The sequence below is a fragment of the Benincasa hispida genome, chromosome 1, assembly GCF_027475165.1.
Source record: "Benincasa hispida cultivar pf3 chromosome 1, pf3_genome.v1.1, whole genome shotgun sequence".
NCBI classification, from domain to species: domain Eukaryota; kingdom Viridiplantae; phylum Streptophyta; class Magnoliopsida; order Cucurbitales; family Cucurbitaceae; genus Benincasa; species Benincasa hispida.
The window spans coordinates 14,397,971-14,416,357 of NC_143478.1; the positions used below are offsets into that span (position 1 = coordinate 14,397,971).

General features: G+C 34.8%; 2 protein-coding genes and 1 long non-coding RNA gene across 12 annotated transcripts; all 3 read left to right on the top strand.

Moving 5' to 3' along the window:
- The first annotated feature begins 3,210 nt into the window (after positions 1-3,210).
- On the top strand, positions 3,211-5,789 carry CYN (cyanase). The gene is made up of 4 exons (XM_039023919.2): positions 3,211-3,664; positions 4,001-4,072; positions 5,130-5,238; positions 5,388-5,789. The coding sequence occupies exons 1-4, from the start codon at positions 3,393-3,395 to the stop codon at positions 5,412-5,414; spliced, it is 480 nt and encodes a 159-aa protein (XP_038879847.2). The 5' UTR covers positions 3,211-3,392; the 3' UTR covers positions 5,415-5,789.
- Positions 5,790-7,645: 1,856 nt separating this feature from the next.
- Positions 7,646-9,390, top strand: LOC120089530 (uncharacterized). Its single transcript, XR_016528071.1, has 4 exons — positions 7,646-7,837; positions 8,268-8,546; positions 8,654-8,746; positions 8,828-9,390. It is a non-coding gene; the product is annotated as an uncharacterized LOC120089530 (long non-coding RNA).
- A 2,475-nt stretch (positions 9,391-11,865) lies between these two features.
- Positions 11,866-18,080, top strand: LOC120075562 (protein NPGR2-like). 10 transcript variants are annotated; one of them, XM_039029079.2, is made up of 7 exons: positions 11,866-12,293; positions 12,643-12,871; positions 13,406-13,680; positions 14,495-14,747; positions 14,853-16,063; positions 16,892-17,045; positions 17,448-18,080. In XM_039029079.2, the coding sequence occupies exons 3-7, from the start codon at positions 13,429-13,431 to the stop codon at positions 17,765-17,767; spliced, it is 2,190 nt and encodes a 729-aa protein (XP_038885007.2). In that variant the 5' UTR covers positions 11,866-12,293; positions 12,643-12,871; positions 13,406-13,428; the 3' UTR covers positions 17,768-18,080. The 10 variants fall into 10 exon arrangements, with proteins under 10 accessions (XP_038885007.2, XP_090173478.1, XP_090173477.1 ...); XM_090317352.1 differs by having other exon boundaries at positions 11,868-12,293; positions 12,651-12,934; XM_090317351.1 differs by having other exon boundaries at positions 12,012-12,293; positions 12,651-12,871.
- Positions 18,081-18,387: the final 307 nt, after the last annotated feature.

An 18,387-nucleotide genomic window follows, 5' to 3' on the forward strand; every position in this document is an offset into this window, starting at 1 on the left:
ATGAGGGGTGTTTGTGTCACAGTCTCTGGCATTTTCAGTACATCACACGGTTGTAAGCGGTTCGGTACAATTTTGGTGGTTATGCCCATAATTCCCACACTAACCATATTTCATTTGTCTGCGAAATTCTCCTTTGGATGGTATTCTTCTCACTCTCCGTCGCTCGGCTTGCGGCACAAACTTCGTAGGAAGGATAATCTTTTCTACATATCCAGGAGGTCTCTTCCATTCAAATATGTGGCCAAATGGATTTATAGGCTCCGCATACACAGTCATTAGAAAGTCCACTGTATAAAATTAACTAAAAAGACTATGGATGGGTATATTTCATTCCTTGGCAGCAACAATTGCATGCGAACACGGGATACCAAGTGAGTCGAATTCCTTCGTGTGAAGATTGACAATACCATCCAACCGATTATCTCACATGTGTACCCGCTAACAATCAATAGGCTCAACTAGATATCATCTGCCTTTATCGGCCTCAATTGCCAATTGGGTTTCACAGTAGTCAGAGTGCAATGTCGTTCGAGATGCCCAGTAATTCCTCGTTTCGTAGAACCACGATTGGAGCATTCCTCTAACATGTTCAATCAAGCATACTATGGGCAATAGTCGATACTCTTTAGTTAATGAATTGAAACACTCTGCACTATTGAATGTTATGTTATCATATCTTCGTTCTATTTGGTAAACTCGTGCCCGCCTTTGAACATCGATGTCTTCCAAATATTTCGTGACAGCACCGTCTAGAAAACTATGAAGTTCGTCCCATTTTGCCTAGAACTCTGTCATGCGAAATGCTCTTGTTGCATCTATAAATATTCCAACAACCGTACTATCCTTAAAGTTTGTAACCAGATTTTGTTCTATATACCATGAGCACAATCCATGAAATGCCATGGGAAAAAATGCACGAATAGCATTGTTGATAGATACCATCTGATCAGACACAAACACCAGATTATCAGGTTCTCCAATACTACATTTCAAGTTTAATATAAGTCATTTCCATGATCGATCGATTTCATTGTTCACTATTGCATATGCTAGTGGGTATAATTGATTGTTTCCGTCCATAGAAACTGCAACCAACATGGTGCCTTTGTATTTTCCTTTCAAGTGCGACCCATCAACAATAATACAAGGCCAACAGCTTGAGAAACCTCTAATACAAGGCCCTAATTCCATAAATATATACTTGAAATGCATCTCATCTTCAAATTCAATCTCAAAGACTGTACCCGGATTCTCTATTTTTAACGCTTCTCCATAAGCATGTAGTATGGAGTATGACTATTCTAGAGTACCTCTAGTGAGATTATACACAACTTCCCTTGCACGCCATGCTTTATCATAACTCATGTTCACGCCATAATCTCTCTTCATATCCTCAACAATATGACAAGGTTTATAAATATGTCCTATTCCTGTGAACTTATCTTTAATGAGTTGACCAACAACCGTAGTAGTTGCTTGTCTATGGTCGTGATTCAGAATTCCAATGGAACATGTGTGCGAACTGCAGTACTTTGTGATCTTGAATATATCAGACCCTTCCATTTTGACTGCACGAAAGCTCCATTTACATGTCTCCCTAATACATTTAACAGTAAACAAAGATTTAGTTGATTTCCTGACCTTAAATTCAAAATTTTTGTTGATGGACAGCATAGATAATCTCATTTTCAAGTCATGTTTGCTCAAAAATAGTTGACCAACTTCAACGTTCTCTGTCCCGGATGAAGAGGTACCAGGCATAATCAACTTTGTCCTATGACTTGAAGACACAAATGTGGAACCACTGAAGCTGCTGTAGGACAACGCACATCTCCATGATCACGATCTATTTCATTCAATCCTGCTGGTTGCTCATTCACATCCACTGAAGGACCACAATCTATATAATCGAATGCTAATGGTACAGTGTTGCTAGACAATGGAATATCATCCTCTTCCCGACGAAACTGATATGATTCCTCATATTGTCTGTCCACAGCCGTATCATCATAACTCATATTTCCGAACCCCATTCCAATATTTTCATCCTGATTAGATTTCAACGTTACAGCTATCTGAAGTCTACTAAGCTCTTCTCGTAAAAGAAGGAAGCGAACATCATCCTCATTCCTTATGCATTGTGGAGGGCTTCAAATTCAAGCTTATATTTAACTTTTAGTATAAGATCAAACTCTGAAGAATTGACATTTGTAATCCTGTAAATGCGAGATTTAAATTCTTCATAATTCAATGTATGAGGCACAATGATTCCTGTCAACTATCCCCCAATATACGAACTTTCATTCTCATCCCAATCACCTCCATATCGAATAAGTAGACACTTTTCTGTCATCTTACAAAGCAAGAAAACATTTGTCATTAAGTTGTACAAGCAATTGAAGTGTACTCTTGCTCTCAATCTCACTCTCTCTCTCTTAATCTCGCTCTCTCTCGTAATCTTACTCTCTCGTAACCTCGCTCTCTCTTAATCTTGTTCTCTCTCTTACTCTTGCTCTCTCTCTTACTCTTCCTCTTTCTTACTCTCTCCCAATACAAAATTTCGTAATGCTACCTTTCCAGAAATAACACAGCAAAAATAATTAAACAAACTCAAAATAATGAAACATCTTTCTGAAAAAGTTGTTTCGTTCTGAAAAAACCTCGTCTTGGAAATCCCCGTTTAAAAATTGTCAAATCATTCATACACTGACGAGCAATCACATCAAACCGGGAATTTCAAGTGAGAGCGAGAGTGTTTAATCAGACGAGAACAAGATTTACCTCATGTGGCTAGTGTAAGAGCAATTTACTTAATTTGGTATAGCGATGATATCAATAGAAGGTCAATTGACATTATTTTTTAAAAATGGGTCATTTGACATTTTGGATCCAAAAATTGGATCATCTATACAAATTTTCCAAGTCTTATGGTCTCAATTTCGATCTCCTAGATTGAAGGCGTCCCTATTAGACTAAGAATTAAAAGGGTAATCACAATCTTCAAGAAAATCCTTAAAACTCACCCAAAATTCAAGATTCTGGCGGCCGAACGAAACTGTACAACGATCGACAATGGACAGGACACGACGATAAATCTTAACTGATCAAGTTTGTAGATCACAGCACTTCAAAACATTAATTTTATACCTCATTAATTGAGTATGGATTCAGAATTTGATAACTCCCCTCCATCTCACAAGCTTAATTGACACGCATAGCCTAACAGGCTAAGAAGCAAAGGCAAAACTGAATTTTGCTTGATCGAACGGTCAAACGCCACTACTACAATCCAACGGTGGCAATAATTTTATCCTTTCGAACCTCACGTGGAAACAATCTTCCATCGTCCTTCTTTCGTTTACGGAGAGAGATATCGAGAAAGGTCCATTGAAATGGAAGAAAGTAGCAAAGCCACCGCAATCCGTCAGCTGCAGGACGCGAAGCGCTCATCGGGAAAATCTTACAACCAGATAGCAGAAGAGACTGGCCTCACTAACGTCTATGTCGCTCAACTTCTCCGCCGTCAAGCACACCTTAAGCCTGAGACTGTCCCTAAGTTGAGGTCCGCCTTGCCTCAACTTACGGATGATCATATTCAGGAGATGATGCGGCCGCCGATGAGGTCCTACGATCCTTGTTTGATCCAAGAACCCACAATTTACAGGTGGATTATCGGCTAATTGTTTGTTAGTTTGTTTGTTCGCTTTCCGTTCTCGCTTTTTCTTTGTGTAGTTCGTTCTGGATTCTAATCGCATTGAAATTTCAAAGCCTTTTGGGTACTGATTTTAATTTACTTTCTTAACTAATTGAAACTTGAAGTCCTGGATGCTGTTTGGCTAATCCAGTAATCTTATAGGTTAACAGCTATTGTATTGTTATATTGCTATATTAACAGCCTCTAACTTCGATGAATGCTTAGGCTTGAGTAATCGGTTAATTGAGCTTACTTCCAGTGGATTTGCTCGTCTGTACTGACTTGTGATCACTTCCATGCATATAGATTGAACGAAGCAGTTATGCATTTTGGCGAGAGTATCAAGGAAATTATTAATGAGGAGTTTGGCGATGGAATGTAAGTGATTTGTTTGATTTTTTTTTTTTTTTCTTTTCAACCTGAAATTAATAATAGTTGATTCTTATTTGTATGTCTTGGACTTCATCATTTGCAAGTAAATATTAAAATCTTAAGTTTGATAACAACTTTGTTCTGATAAGGATGTTTATGAATACCTAGTGTTCTGTGTTCTACTATCTGAAACCACATTTCAACAAAACAAATCAATCAGGCTTTGATTTCTAGTTTTTTAACATCTTGCTAGAAAAAAAATTAGTAGCTATAGTTATACTATGAAGAAACAAGCTTGCCTTGAAAAGCAAAATAACTAAAAAATAAAATGGCTTCTTTGATTCCCTCAGAAGGAATTTTCTGGTACTCAATATTTCAATCCTTACCTTGGACATAACAATGAATAAACAAAACAGATTTTATTCCTCCTTCCATGAATTCTCCATCAGGAAAATTAAAGTTGAGAATCAATTACATGGCTAACATTAATAATTCAAGGATTTAAGATAAGACCCTTCAATTCATGCAGGAGCATAAACATTCTGATATAATTAGTTTGAATCAGTTCCAGGTGGTAGCACAGCAAACAAAATTAAGAAATGTAGAGGTCTAGTGAATGTTAGTATATGGAAGTATTGAAACTTGTTTGAAAAATTGAAAGTTACTGAACGATGATATTATAGCTGTGTGTTGCTCATATTAGTTTTCTGCTCAGACTCTGAGGTCTTCAACTGTTCTTTCACTTTGATGATGGAAATTTCGTGGTGTTTATCATATTCATACGAAACTTTTTTTCTCAACTTCTCGCATAAGAAATTACCAGTCAAGACTTTTTGTGATTCCTTTGCTACCATACTCAATGATAAGATTCTTTAACGCTTCACTATATGTTCATAAGCCCAAACACTTCATATCATTGTAAACACCCCTTTGTCCTTCTATTCCATAAACCTCAACCCTCCTTGCAGCCAAGACCAGTGAGCTTTAATTTTTTCCCAGTAGTAGAGATTCTGTTGAAGAAGCTAATGTATAATCATTTCAAGATCTGATTTATGTTTATTAGTATGTCAGCTATAGACTTCTACTGCTCAGTTGACAAGGTCAAGGGTGTTGATGGGAAGGATCGTGTTGTGATAACGTTCGATGGTAAATATTTGCCCTACACTGAGCAGGTTAGTTTTCTTTTCAACATCCATGACCATTACCCTCAATTTTTCATGAATGGAGTAAACAACAGAATGGTATCAAATACCTGGATGTGTTAACATCTCATAGATTCTCATTCTAAATTTACCTATCTTTTTTTTATATGAATCTGTAGAAGGTAGAGCACATGGCTTCCAAATGACCGTCGCAGGAAAGTTAAACGAGATTCTAAAGCTTGCAACACGGTTGCTGTAGGAATCTGCTCTTTTTCCCCTTTGCATAATGATTACTTTACATCTTTCATCTGAAAATCTTGTATGATTAAATGTGAAGCTGCTTGTTTTGTGTATGAAAGCCTTGTATCCATGTTCTTTTGGCTTCCAAGGATTTGTATGTGATCGTGTCATGGCCAAAGTTTGTCCTGGATAATTTTCAGGGCTGTTTGTGCTTAGTAAATGACATGTCTTCTAGTATCTTTATTTACGTTGGCAGCTCTAAATTGATTGTCTATCAAGATATGGACATGAAATTGTCTCTTGTTACCAAGTCAATGAAGTGTCTTTTAATTGTTTAGAAACATTGTTGTTTGCTTCGCTAGTTTTTGCCTACAAATTGTCTCAAGGCGAGCCATGATTTATTGACAACTAATTTTACTATACTTATTTAGGGGCGGGTTGAGGTTTTATAAATATCCCAGAATTAAAGATGCCTGAAATAATAAACCTGTGGTATAAGATTGATGGAAATCTAGAATGACTGTATTTGGTTGTGTCATGAAAATGTTACCAGGATTTTATACGAATAAATTATTTTTGTATTTAATTTGTAAAATTAAAAATTTAATAGATTAGTTGATAAACAATAGATTCAATTCAAAGTTTTGAGAAAAATTAATATATTAATTAAATTATTAATTATAAGTGTTTGTAAAATAAGAAATCTATAATTAAAGTTAATGAGATCAATTTGATGAATTTATATAATTATGATGTATTAATTAATAAAACAACTAATAAATTTTAATTAATCAATGATAAACTAATTATAATTATTAAAAAAATAAATTCATATTGTATTGATCATAATGATCATTGACTAACTGTAAATATAGTTAATTAATTAATGGATAGTTTTATTGTAAAGAATATGTGTATATATAAATTAATTTATTAAACTAAAATAAATGTTTATATATAAATTAATTTATTTATTAGATAGGATTAGTTAAATTCATACACTATAATTCAAAATTTAATATAATTTTATAAAATATAAATTTAATTCGCATATAATAGATAATTTTAATTTTAATTTTAATAATATATAAAATAAAATAATAAATAAATGTATCATAAGAGTTGAAAGAGTGGGAATGAAAAAAAATTACTCTTTTTATGGTAATCATTAATGTGTATAGTGATTATTTCCATACCAAGACTAGAAAACTGGTAGCAAACAAACGATACACATTCCCTTGTTTGGTACAAGTTCTAGTAAACAAAAAAAACGCATCTCCTTGATTGATATAAGTTTTGAAATTTTAGGTATGGAAATACGAGTCTTTCTAAATCCACTCTCTCCCCTTTTAATACATAAATTTATTATTTTATTTTATATTATTAAAATTAATTAATATATGAATATTAAATTTATAATTTAGAGAATTATATTATATGTTGAATTATAATATTTGAATTTAACTACTCTAGATTCATAAATTAATTGATTAATTATTTAATAAACCATAAAGAATCAATCATTAATACTATGAATTCATTAATAGATTATATATGTAGTTATTAATTGTCATTATCATTAATATTTTATGAGATTATTTTTAAATAGTTATAATTAGTTGATCAATTCATTAATCAAAAAATGTTATATTTATTTTTTTAAAGCTGATTTTGATTGTTTTATTAATTAATACATCATATTTATATAAGTTCATCAAATTAGGTAATCAAGTAACTTTAATTATGAATTACTTATTTTACAATTATTTGTAATTAATAATTTAATTATTATAATTGGATAGTTAAATAATTAATTTTGCAAAAAAAATTTGTGTAGTACCTATTTTTATCCGGTCTTATTTAAAATAAATTTAATTATTAATCTAATTTATCTTAATTTTGTTAATTTTAATTTGATGCTTTTTCACCTTTTTTTTTTCGCGCTAATTTTTACCTCTTTTTAAATTTTATTTTATAAGTTTGGTTAAAGTAACCAACACTACAAGAAATAGTAGGTATCATAGCTTTGGTAGATAGCCTTTCAGAAAATAGGTTATGAAATCTCACCAAAAAAAGGCTCTCAATTGTTAAAAATGAAATTTGGGAGGGTTCAAAATTTTGGAACCAACGTGCACAAAGCTCAACAGTACGTACTAAGAGTTTCTTTTTCCCTTCTCATCTTCCCTTTCCTTTCCTTATCTCTTCACACAAAAACCAAACCCCTCTTCCTCTAAAAACCCAAACTTTCATTGTTGAAAACCTGGCCAAGCTCTGTCGCTCCCAAATTTCTTGGTGAAATCGCAGAAGAAGAAGTGCAAAGCAAAGACGACACTCTCGTCATCGCCTTGATTTTCAAGAAACATCGATTCAAATCTCACTAAAGGCAAAGGTCAGTGGCTCTTCTTCTACAATACGATTGATTATGATTTTTTTTGTAACATCCCGAATTTTTGTCGTAATGTAATTTCGATATTTTGTAATATTCGAGATTATTTTTGAATTTGAAAATTTAATTAGATTACTAAAATTTAATTACTAAGTAAGAGGTGTTTCCATTTAATGGTTAAATCAAGGACAAATTTTGGAAATTGGACTTTTCATGACACATAATTTAATTTGAGATTAATATCAGGAATTAATTTCAAATTGAAAGTGGAATGGTTGTTTTTGAGATTTGGGGGAAAGGAATTTAATAAAATGAAATAAAATAGGAAAGAATAAATAAAGTAAATATTTTATTATATTATTTTATTTTATTTTTTCCCTTTTCTTTTATTTTTATTTTTTCTTTTTTATCGAGCTGCCCAACCCACCGCCAGATCCGGTCGAACGCCTCCCTCCCGCCGCCCCTGGAGATCGTTCGTCGCCTTTCGAAGCCACCTTTCTTTCGTGCCAAGCCCTGCTCCGCACGACGCCGCTCGCCGTTCGTGGTGTGCAGCCGCGGCGCCGTGAGTTGCCCAGCCTCGCCAGCTCGCCGTACCTGTCCGGCTCACATAGAGGCTGCTGCCGCTGTCGACCGCCTCTCCGATCTGCCTCATCCACCAATTTTCGCCAGTCAATCCCTGCCGCGTGGGTTTTCGTCGGACTCTTGGAGTTGGGTAAGTTTTTTTTTTTTTTTTTTTTTTTTGTTGTTGAGGTTCTTGAAGGATTGTCACTCACCGGTTACTGAACTGAATGTTGTCTTGATGTCTATTTTTCTTTGAAGGTCCCAAGTAGTATCTGTTGGAATTAGAATCTGCTTTAAGGGGAGATTTTGGATATTGAAATCTTGGGTGTGTTGTTGATCAAGTTTCTATGAGTAAGTTTGGGATATTTTAGATTTGGATATGAAGTTTTGCGGTTATTGTTGGACTTGTCTGATTTGAGACTGGTGATAAAGTGTTCTTAAAGGTGACACCGATGAAGGGTGTTCTGAGGTTTGGAAGGAAATGGAAGCTGAGCCCGAGGTTTATTGGACTTCCGAGGTCTTGGAGTAAATTGGTCCTATAGCTTACTGATGTCTTCCATGTTTTGATGCTGAGAAAGTATGTGACAGATCCGTCCATGTAGTTGACTTTGAGCCATTGTAGTTGAATGACAACTTGAGCTACAAGGAGAAGCTGTAAAAATGCTCGCCAGAGGGGGAAAGACATTGCACAGAAGGGAGATAGTATTTGTGAAAGTCCTGTGGCAGAATCACAATTCAAGAGGCTACCTTGGAGTGAGAGGATGAGGTGAAGCCATAGTACCCAGAGTTTTTTCAGGAATAAACTTTCAAGGATGAAAGTTCTTGAAGGAGAAAAGAATGTAAAATCTCGAAATTTTGTTCGTAATGTAATTTCAATATTTTGTAATTTTTTAGATCATTTTTTAATTTTGGAAATTTAATTGGATTAATGAGATCCAATTATTGAGAAAGGGATGTTTCAATTTAATTGTTAAATAAGAGAGAAATTGTGGGAATTGGACTTTATGTCAGACGAATTTAATTTGAAATTAATGTCAAGAATTAATTTTATTTTGGAAGGGGGTTATGTCACACAAATTTAATTTGAAATTTATGTCAATAATTAATTTCATTTTGGAAGAGGGTTATGTCACATAAATTTAATTTGAAATTAATGTCAAGAATTAATTTAATTTTGGAATGGGTTATGTCACACAAATTTAAGTTGTTATTAATGTCAAGAAATTTAAGTTTAAGTTGTTTTTCAGCCAACACCCGATACAACAAGCAGGCAGAGTTCTTGAATTTGAAACAAGGGGTTATGTCGGTGGAGAAATATGAGCAGAAATTTAATAAGTTGTCCCATTTTGCCCCTAAGCTGGTAGCCACCAAGGCAGCAAGGACAGAAAGGTTCATCCAGGGTCTGAGGAGCGGATTGCGAGGTATGGTGCATGCCTTGGACCTCAAGACATATGTTGCGGTACTGCGGGCTGCCGTGAGGATTGATGCTGACTCCCAGGAGGGAGAAGAGTACAGAAAGTCGCTCGAAATTGGGACCTCTGTAGATCAGAAAAGGAAGGCGGAGTCAAGGACTTCTAAGCCTCAGCAAAGAAACCAGAATGCAGTTAATGCTCCACGTCAATGAGGACAGCAAGACTCTCAAGCTATAACTATCAAGGAAGATAAGCCGATCTGTACAACCTTGGTAGACATCATTGGGGATGTTGCATGGCTGCTACTGAAGTTTGTTTTCGGTGTGGTCAAAAGAGGCATATGTCAGAGAAATACCCAAAGAGGAACGTGTCTAAGATCATAGGCCAGCCCGTATGCTCATTTCAGGGAGGCCCGAGCCGTCAGCAGCAGCAGGGTACTACTACTCGGCATGAGGCCGAGAAGTCAAGCACAGTTGTGACAGGTACGCTTCCCATCAAGACTCTCTTTTCTTATTCCAGCAGTGTGAGTTGCAGGCAATAGACGACGGACATGGGGAGAAAGAATCTCCGGCACAGGCATGAGCAATTTTGGCGTGGGCTCGAGCAGAGGATAGTGTGGTTGCAGACAGACGGCGTGAGACAATGTGGTGCGAGGCGAAGTTTCCAACACCGAGTGCCAGCAAATCCGATGAGGACTTGTGTATATCCAGTCGACGGCGACGCAGGCTCGAGCAAATAGACGATGTGAGATGACGTGGCGAAGCTTCTGAAGATCCGCGCACGGACTCGGGTAGATCCAATCGATGGAGCTAGGCAAGAAGATCCAGCCGATGGTGGGGGTTTAATATAAACGATGAGGATATATATACTGTGATATATATAATCGTTTATTTTACATAAACGATGATGATTTTTGTATTTAGAATTCTTGTTTTGTGAGATATACACTTATATATATGTTCCATGTTGAACATCAAGTTCATCTGTGATTTTTACTATGATAGATTTTTTTTGCTGATTTTTGACTACTTTGAATTTATGATATATAATATATACATGTTTGTATATATGTTCTCTAAGGTATATTTAAAAATAACCATGAATACAAGTAGATATCAAATATATTTACCAATATATTTCATATATATTTTTAGAATGTTTCCAAATAAACAACGAAATATATTACATGTACACGTAAACAAACAATGAAATATTTCATATAATAACAAAAATCAACAAAAAAAAAACGAAATGGAAAATAAAATCATATTAAATGTCATTCTCTCCAAATGAAAATGTAAAACAACATATCAAATGTATTTTATCTCTACAATCAAAAAAGGAAAAAATCATAATAAATACATTTTCTCTCTTCATAATAAATGCATTATAGGGCGATTTATGTCAAATATTGAATTTATATACTGTGGTATATTTCATATATTGGTTAGAATATTTTCAAATACCAAACAAAATGTTCTGAGGTATATTTTAAATAATCATGAATCCACAAAAATACATTTAATGATTTTTTTTCTATTTTTTTTTCGTTTCATGCTTTTTTTGTGAAACGAAAAAAAATAGAAAAAAAATCATTAAATGTATTTTCTCTCCCAATTAAATTAAATAAAGGAAAAAATCTAAACAAATGCATTTTCTCTCTCCATTTGAAAATATATATATAAAAAAAAAATCATATTAGAATTTTCTTTCTCCATAATAAATGCAATTTCTCTCTCTATCATTAAGAAAATTTTGAAAATAGGGAAATGTATATAAAAATCGGGAATAAAAATAATAAAAAAAAAAGTAAATTTATTCCAAAATAATATTAAAAGTTTTTCTTGAAAAAATTTAAATTTAAAGACATTTTTTAAATATAGGGCCTAAAGATAGTTTTTTATATAAAAATCTAATTTTCATTTATTTGAATCAATCTGAATTGATAACCCAAACCAAATCATATAGATTAGGTTGGATTGATCGGTTTGGTTAGATGACACCCCAAACATGTAGCCTAAACATTTTGAAACTTAACTCTCCATAAAAGTTATTTTTGAGAAAAAGAAAGTCTATGCTTTTTGGAAATAGCTTTGAATTGGGGGTAGGGCAGGGCAGGGGTTGGGTGGAGGCTCGGGATTGCCAGTGTTCCATTACGATCACCATTGAAGACAAAAGAGAAAGTTAAAGGAAAGAAAAAGGATGCAGAATACGGTTGAATTTTGGCTCTACTCCGACCGATTTCACTCGTCGGAGTCCCAGTTTTGGCTGTCATTCGAAGGAACCCAACAAACAAGCATTGTGAATACCGAATTGAATCGAATTCAATTGGCATTCAATTCAATAATGACAGAGGCAGGAGTTCGGTTGTTTAAAGCGCTTTTGCATTTAGTAGCCATCTCTGTATCTGATGTCCTTACCTTTCATCCGTCTCCAGTTTCATTTAATCATTTTAATGGGAAACAGCTTGTCCTCCACTTTCGTAGGTAACTCACCAGGTTTTACTTTCAATCCCCAAAATTGCTTTCCATTTTCTCTTAATTTTTGTTTGTATTCCAATTTTTACCAATGATTTGCTCCCAATCCCAAATACCTCTTTAATTCATACTTTTCAGTAACAGTTCCTTCTGTATTCGGGCAATTGTTGACTTGTAAGGGAGGGGTTTTCAAAATGGGCCCTGCCCTGCATATTAATTTTCATTGGAAATTGCCCTTGCCCATTATTTTAATACTTATTGGCACAAATTTGTGAGATTTTGGACTGGTTAAAATATTTAGAACAAAATTATGCGTGTTCACACGTTGAAGGGAGAACTAATGAATGTGTATTGTCAGGATTCCAGGTCTGTGCTTTGACTTTGAATACAAATTTGCACTGTGCCGTAAGGAAATGAAAGATTAAAAAGTAAAAAGGAAACCCCAGAAAGAAAGTATACTCATTGGGACCTTGGATTCTTGGTTAGGAAGATAAGTTAGATGGCTTTCTTTCTTTTGAGAGAATTGGAGAATGCACGGTGGAGTTGATGTTTTGTGGGCTCGCTCGATGACTTTTCTTGGCCTAAAGGTTTTACTTTTCTTTTTGTTGATGTTTGCTCTCATCGCATTACCTCTCCTTCATGATGCTCCTGTGGGTTTCTCTTTCTTTTTTCATCCTCTTTACCTTTAGTAATCATATAATTTTCCTGCATTATGATGTCTACTTATAGTGAGTTTGATTTCATTTTGTCACTGCTTATGGTTTTCTCCATAACTTTCATCATTTCCTTGTTCTTTCCCTGTTATGGGTTTCTTTCGTGCTTAATATTTGTTATTTGACAGGTATTTAACGAGTCGTTGAAAATTATACTGGAAAATTTGATGGGTTCCAATATTCTATGCTAGTAGGAATTTTGGAAGAACTATTGAGTCGACCTTTCTCAATTCCTAAACCGTTCATTTTTCAAATTGAATCTTGTAGTACAAGGTTTTACTGATTAGGAATTGGGCATTCTATTTTTGTAATTTTCTCAAATCTCGAGCTGTGTGCCTTACAGAAACTTGTTTAAGAAGTTTTAATCTTTTGTTTATCCCCCCACTTTTATTCCATCTGTTTTTGCAGTTCTTCAGGTGGAATGAGCCAGCATGAGAGCAAAGGCCTGGATTGACGAACAAATTTTTGGCCTCAAGAGTAAGTTCAGGAAGATGATAAATTGTATTCGTCCAGGGGATCAGTTAAGAGATGAAATGATTCATTCATCAGATTCTCTGGCAACTCGAGACTATTCAGCTAGTGGTTTTTCATCCCGAACGGGTGAGGTGGAACCAAAGGTGGATAATGGCAACATTGAAGAAGCTGAATCATCTCTTCGTGAGAGTGGCTATTTGAATTATGAGGTCTGTCTATCTTCAATTATGAAACCATTGTTTTTAAGGAAAGAGGCAAGAAACTCACTGTGTTCTTGGTATAGGATTAGCTCATTGTATTTTTTTTTTTATTTATTATTCTTCTTTTTTTTGTTGAGGACATCGCCTGAAATGGTTACTTTCATGAGGCAGATGCGTTAATGAATTACTGTCTTCTTTATTTGGAAGATTTGTCTCTATGTATTCACGTTGTAGAAGATTGAGAAATTGACTCAACTAAAGTTGGTGTTTGTTGAAAGTCTTCAAGTTGCTTGTAGATTCAAGGTCTGTTTAGAATGACTTTCTAAGTGTATAAAAGCACTTTTGATGCAGTCATCTTCAATTATGAAACCATTGTTTTTAAGGAAAGAGGCAAGAAACTCACTGTGTTCTTGGTATAGGATTAGCTCATTGTATTTTTTTTTTTATTTATTATTCTTCTTTTTTTTGTTGAGGACATCGCCTGAAATGGTTACTTTCATGAGGCAGATGCGTTAATGAATTACTGTCTTCTTTATTTGGAAGATTTGTCTCTATGTATTCACGTTGTAGAAGATTGAGAAATTGACTCAACTAAAGTTGGTGTTTGTTGAAAGTCTTCAAGTTGCTTGTAGATTCAAGGTCTGTTTAGAATGACTTTCTAAGTGTATAAAAGCACTTTTGATGCAGTCATTTGACCATGTATGACCTAACGTAAGGAAAATTACTCTTTTAAAAGCACATTGTAGAGAGTGTCCAAGGATATTTGAAATATCATATTTGCTATTAATGAAACTGAACAGCTACAGTACTTAAAATTTTCTAGGAAGCACGTGCCTTACTTGGAAGGCTGGAGTATCAAAAGGGTAACATAGAAGCTGCTCTTCATGTTTTTGAAGGAATAGATATTGCTGCTGTAATTTCCAGGATAAAAGCTTCTATTTCAACGAGATATGAACAAAATAGGCGCCAATCACAAAGTGATGTTGTGCCTACTATGTCCATGCATGCCATTAGTTTACTTCTTGAAGCTATTTTTCTGAAAGCAAAATCATTGCAGGGTTTAGGAAGGTTTGTAGGTAGTTTCTCTTTTCTCTCCCCCCCTTCTGCTTTACCATTTTCAAAGGATGCCTTTTTCTCTCCATCTGTATTCATAATCTTTCCTTTTTGTCCATGATCTGCAGAGGCGGCGAAATCATGCAAACTAATTTTAGACACTGTTGAATCGGCATTACCAGAAGGCTTACCAGAAAACTTTGCTATTGATTGTAAATTGCAAGAGACACTAACGAAGGCTGTTTACTTACTTCCAGAATTGTGGAAATCTGCTGGTTCTCCAGATGAATCTATCTTGTCATATAGGCGTGCTCTTCTCTATCAATGGAATCTGGAAACGGAAACCAGAGCAAAAATAGAAAAAGAGTTTGCAATATTCCTTCTCTATAGTGGTTGTGATGCAAGTCCTCCAACTCTTCGTTCACAGATGGAAAGCTCGTTTGTGCCAAGAAATAATATGGAAGAGGCAATTCTTCTGTTAATGGATCTGATGAGAAAATATATACTTGGATTGATTGTATGGGACCCGTCAATACTAGAGCATCTCTCATTTGCATTGTCTATTTCAGGGGAATTTGGAGCTCTAGCAAATGAGGTTGAACAATTGCCTCCTGGAATTATAGGACGAAAAGAAAAATACTGCACCCTAGCACTTTGTTACTATGGGGAAGGTAAAAGCTTAGTTGCATTGAATCTTTTGAAGAACTTCTTGAGTAACATAGAGAACGTAGACTGCTTACTGGAATTGTTGCTGGCTTCAAAGCTCTGTGGAGAAAATTTGGTTTGTCTTGATGAGGGGGTCACATACACATTGAGAGTGCTTTCAGAGCTGCATGGTAAATGCATCCAGATGACTTCTGTTGCTAATTGCTTACTTGGTGTGTTATTGTCAGCTATGTCAAAATCAGTTGCTTCGGATTCTCAGAAAACATTGAAGCAGTCTGAAGCACTTAAGGCGCTACAAACTGGTGAGCAATTGATGAGACAAAGAGATCCATTCATTGTTTATCATATTTGTCTTGAGTATGCTGAACAGAGGAAGCTGGATATTGCTTTATACTATGCAAAACAGCTAGTGAAACTCGAGGCAGGCTCTAGTCTGAAGTCTTACATACTCTTGGCTAGAATATTGTCTGCCCAAAAACGGTTTGTGGATGCGGAGACTGTTCTCAATGCTGCTCTTGAGCAGACAGGGAAGTGGGAACAGGGGAAACTCTTACGAACTAAAGCTAAACTCCAGATTGCGCAGGGCCAGTTGAAGAACGGTATAGAAACATATAGTCATCTTCTTGCTATAATTCAAGTCCAGACCAAAAGTAGTGGAAAGATGCTTCCGAAGGTAAGGGAATCCGTATTAGGAGCCTTTTCTTGTGATCTTATTATATGGGGTATTTGAATGAGAGATTCATAATTTGATGAACCTATGTCTCAATTTGGCTAACGTCAACACGTTGACACTTGGACACTCCTATACTTGTTGGACACGAATTGAATATTTGGTAATACAATAGATATGTGTTAAATACTAATTGCACAGAGTTATATTAATCCACATTTATTAGAGATTGAACACTTGTTAAGCATACTCAATAGACACATAATAATATGGGACAAAAATAATGAATTTTGAGTGAAATACATCAAACTCATTTTAAGCATATCAATCCAAAACCTTGTTTGAGTTTGAAATTTCATATTGTTTAAAAATGCACATTTAAATAAATATACCACATTGGACACGAATTGAACAAGTAGCACAATAGATATGTGTTAAATACTAGTTGCACAAAGTCATATTAATCCAACATTTATTAGAGATTGAACACTTGTTAAACATATTCAATAGACACAATAATATTGGACAAAAATTATGAATTTTGAGTGAAATATATTTCAAACTCATTTTTAAGCATATCAATCTATAAACTTGTTGGGTTTAAATTTTCATATTGTTTTAAAATGCATGTTTAAATAAACACATCATTGTTATGTTTGTGTCCTAGATTTGTTAAAAATGGTAAATGGCATGCCACCGTATCTGTGTTGTATATGTGTCTCATGTTTCCATACAAAATCGGATCCATATCCTCCATACTTCATAGACTATGGCCATCAAGCTGAGTTAATATTAGTTCATTTGTTCCTTTGTTTCTTCACCTTCATGCAGGATGTGAGAAAATCTGACAGAAGTCTGGAAGTAGATACGTGGCATGACTTGGCCAATATTTACACAAGCTTGTCTCAGTGGCGGGACGCGGAGATCTGTCTGTCAAAATTGGAGGCAATCAATCCGTATTCTGCTTCCAAATGGCATTCCACAGGTAAAACATCATCCCCATTTACTGTGTGGCTCAAATACTTTTCAATTTGAGGCTTCCACACATTCTGTTAATTTTTGGATCAATTGCTCGATTCAACTTCTCCATGCTGCTTAGTAAGTTGCTAAGAATTAAATTGACACATTATAGAGTTAGTTCTTCAGAAAACATTTAGTTTAGTTGTATTTCTCTTATGTGGGCATTTTTTACTTTTAGAGGCCTGTGGTTTCCTGTTGGCTTGTTGCTTTCAAGACTCTAAAAAATTATAAAGAAAAGAAAGACTCATTACTAGTAATCAACTCAGTTTTGATTCAAAATTTCCCCATCGAAGCGTGTTGATAAAGAATGTCATCAAGCTGTGATATCTATACTGAATAATGAATTCATAACTCGATGAACTGCTAGGTTTACTCTACGAGTCAAAGGGTCTTCCGCGAGATGCTCTGCAAGCATACAACAAAGCATTGGACATTGATCCCAGCCATGTTCCCAGCTTGATATCCACTGCCTGTCTTCTCCAACAGTTAGGCGGCAGTCAGTCATTTCCTGTAGTAAGAAGCTTGCTAACCGATGCCCTTCGACTAGATCAAGCAAATCCATCTGCGTGGTACAGTCTCGGGATGCTATATAAAGCTGACGTTGGGGCATCGGCACTGGAGGTTGCTGAATGCTTTGAAGCTGCAACTCTGCTTGAAGAGTCAGCACCAGTTGAACCTTTCAGATGATGAACACTTGCTTTCTCGACATAGAGAAGCCGTATCCTAACTCTAAGGTTTTACTCAAGATTTTCTTGCTTGCTGCATTTTATTTTTCAGGATTAGGGATGTATTAGATGATTGTCACAAAGTAGTGTGTAAATAAAAGAGCAGAAATGTGTAAACGAAGTTTTCTAGCCAACCTTTTTTTCTTTTTCTTCACTTTCTTTTATAGAGATATGAACATTAAAATTTAGTAGTTTGATCTGTAAAGCGGATTAGTGAAACATTATTCCCCAAGTTGGCCAGGTAAATAGAAGTTCAATTCAACTGTGGCACCAAATATTAGTATTTTTATATTTTTATATGATAAATATTATTTTATAGTACAGTGGAATATGAGAATTGAACCATTAGTCTCAAAAGAAGGCATGCCAATTATCGTGGAGTTACGCTCACTTGACGAAAAAAAATAATAATGATAATAAATATGGGGTATTGATCACTTGTAATGTTTGTACATTTGATATTAATCTCTGTCTTATAATTACTTTTTCAAGTTCATTAAAAAGAAAATTATAATTAACTATGTAAATAATAAATACTGTATCAAATTGAACTCGTTAAAGTTAGACTCTCTTACTATTCTC

Excerpts from the sequence above, each read along its gene's own strand:
- LOC120075562 (XM_039029079.2), top strand. The coding sequence starts at position 13,429 with ATGAGAGCAAAGGCCTGGATTGACGAACAAATTTTTGGCCTCAAGAGT. Across the intron at positions 13,681-14,494 it reads GTGGCTATTTGAATTATGAG|GAAGCACGTGCCTTACTTGG; the intron begins GTCTGTCTATCT and ends AAAATTTTCTAG. Across the intron at positions 16,064-16,891 it reads GTGGAAAGATGCTTCCGAAG|GATGTGAGAAAATCTGACAG; the intron begins GTAAGGGAATCC and ends ACCTTCATGCAG.
- CYN (XM_039023919.2), top strand. The coding sequence starts at position 3,393 with ATGGAAGAAAGTAGCAAAGCCACCGCAATCCGTCAGCTGCAGGACGCG. Across the intron at positions 3,665-4,000 it reads CAAGAACCCACAATTTACAG|ATTGAACGAAGCAGTTATGC; the intron begins GTGGATTATCGG and ends CCATGCATATAG. Across the intron at positions 5,239-5,387 it reads ATTTGCCCTACACTGAGCAG|AAGGTAGAGCACATGGCTTC; the intron begins GTTAGTTTTCTT and ends ATGAATCTGTAG.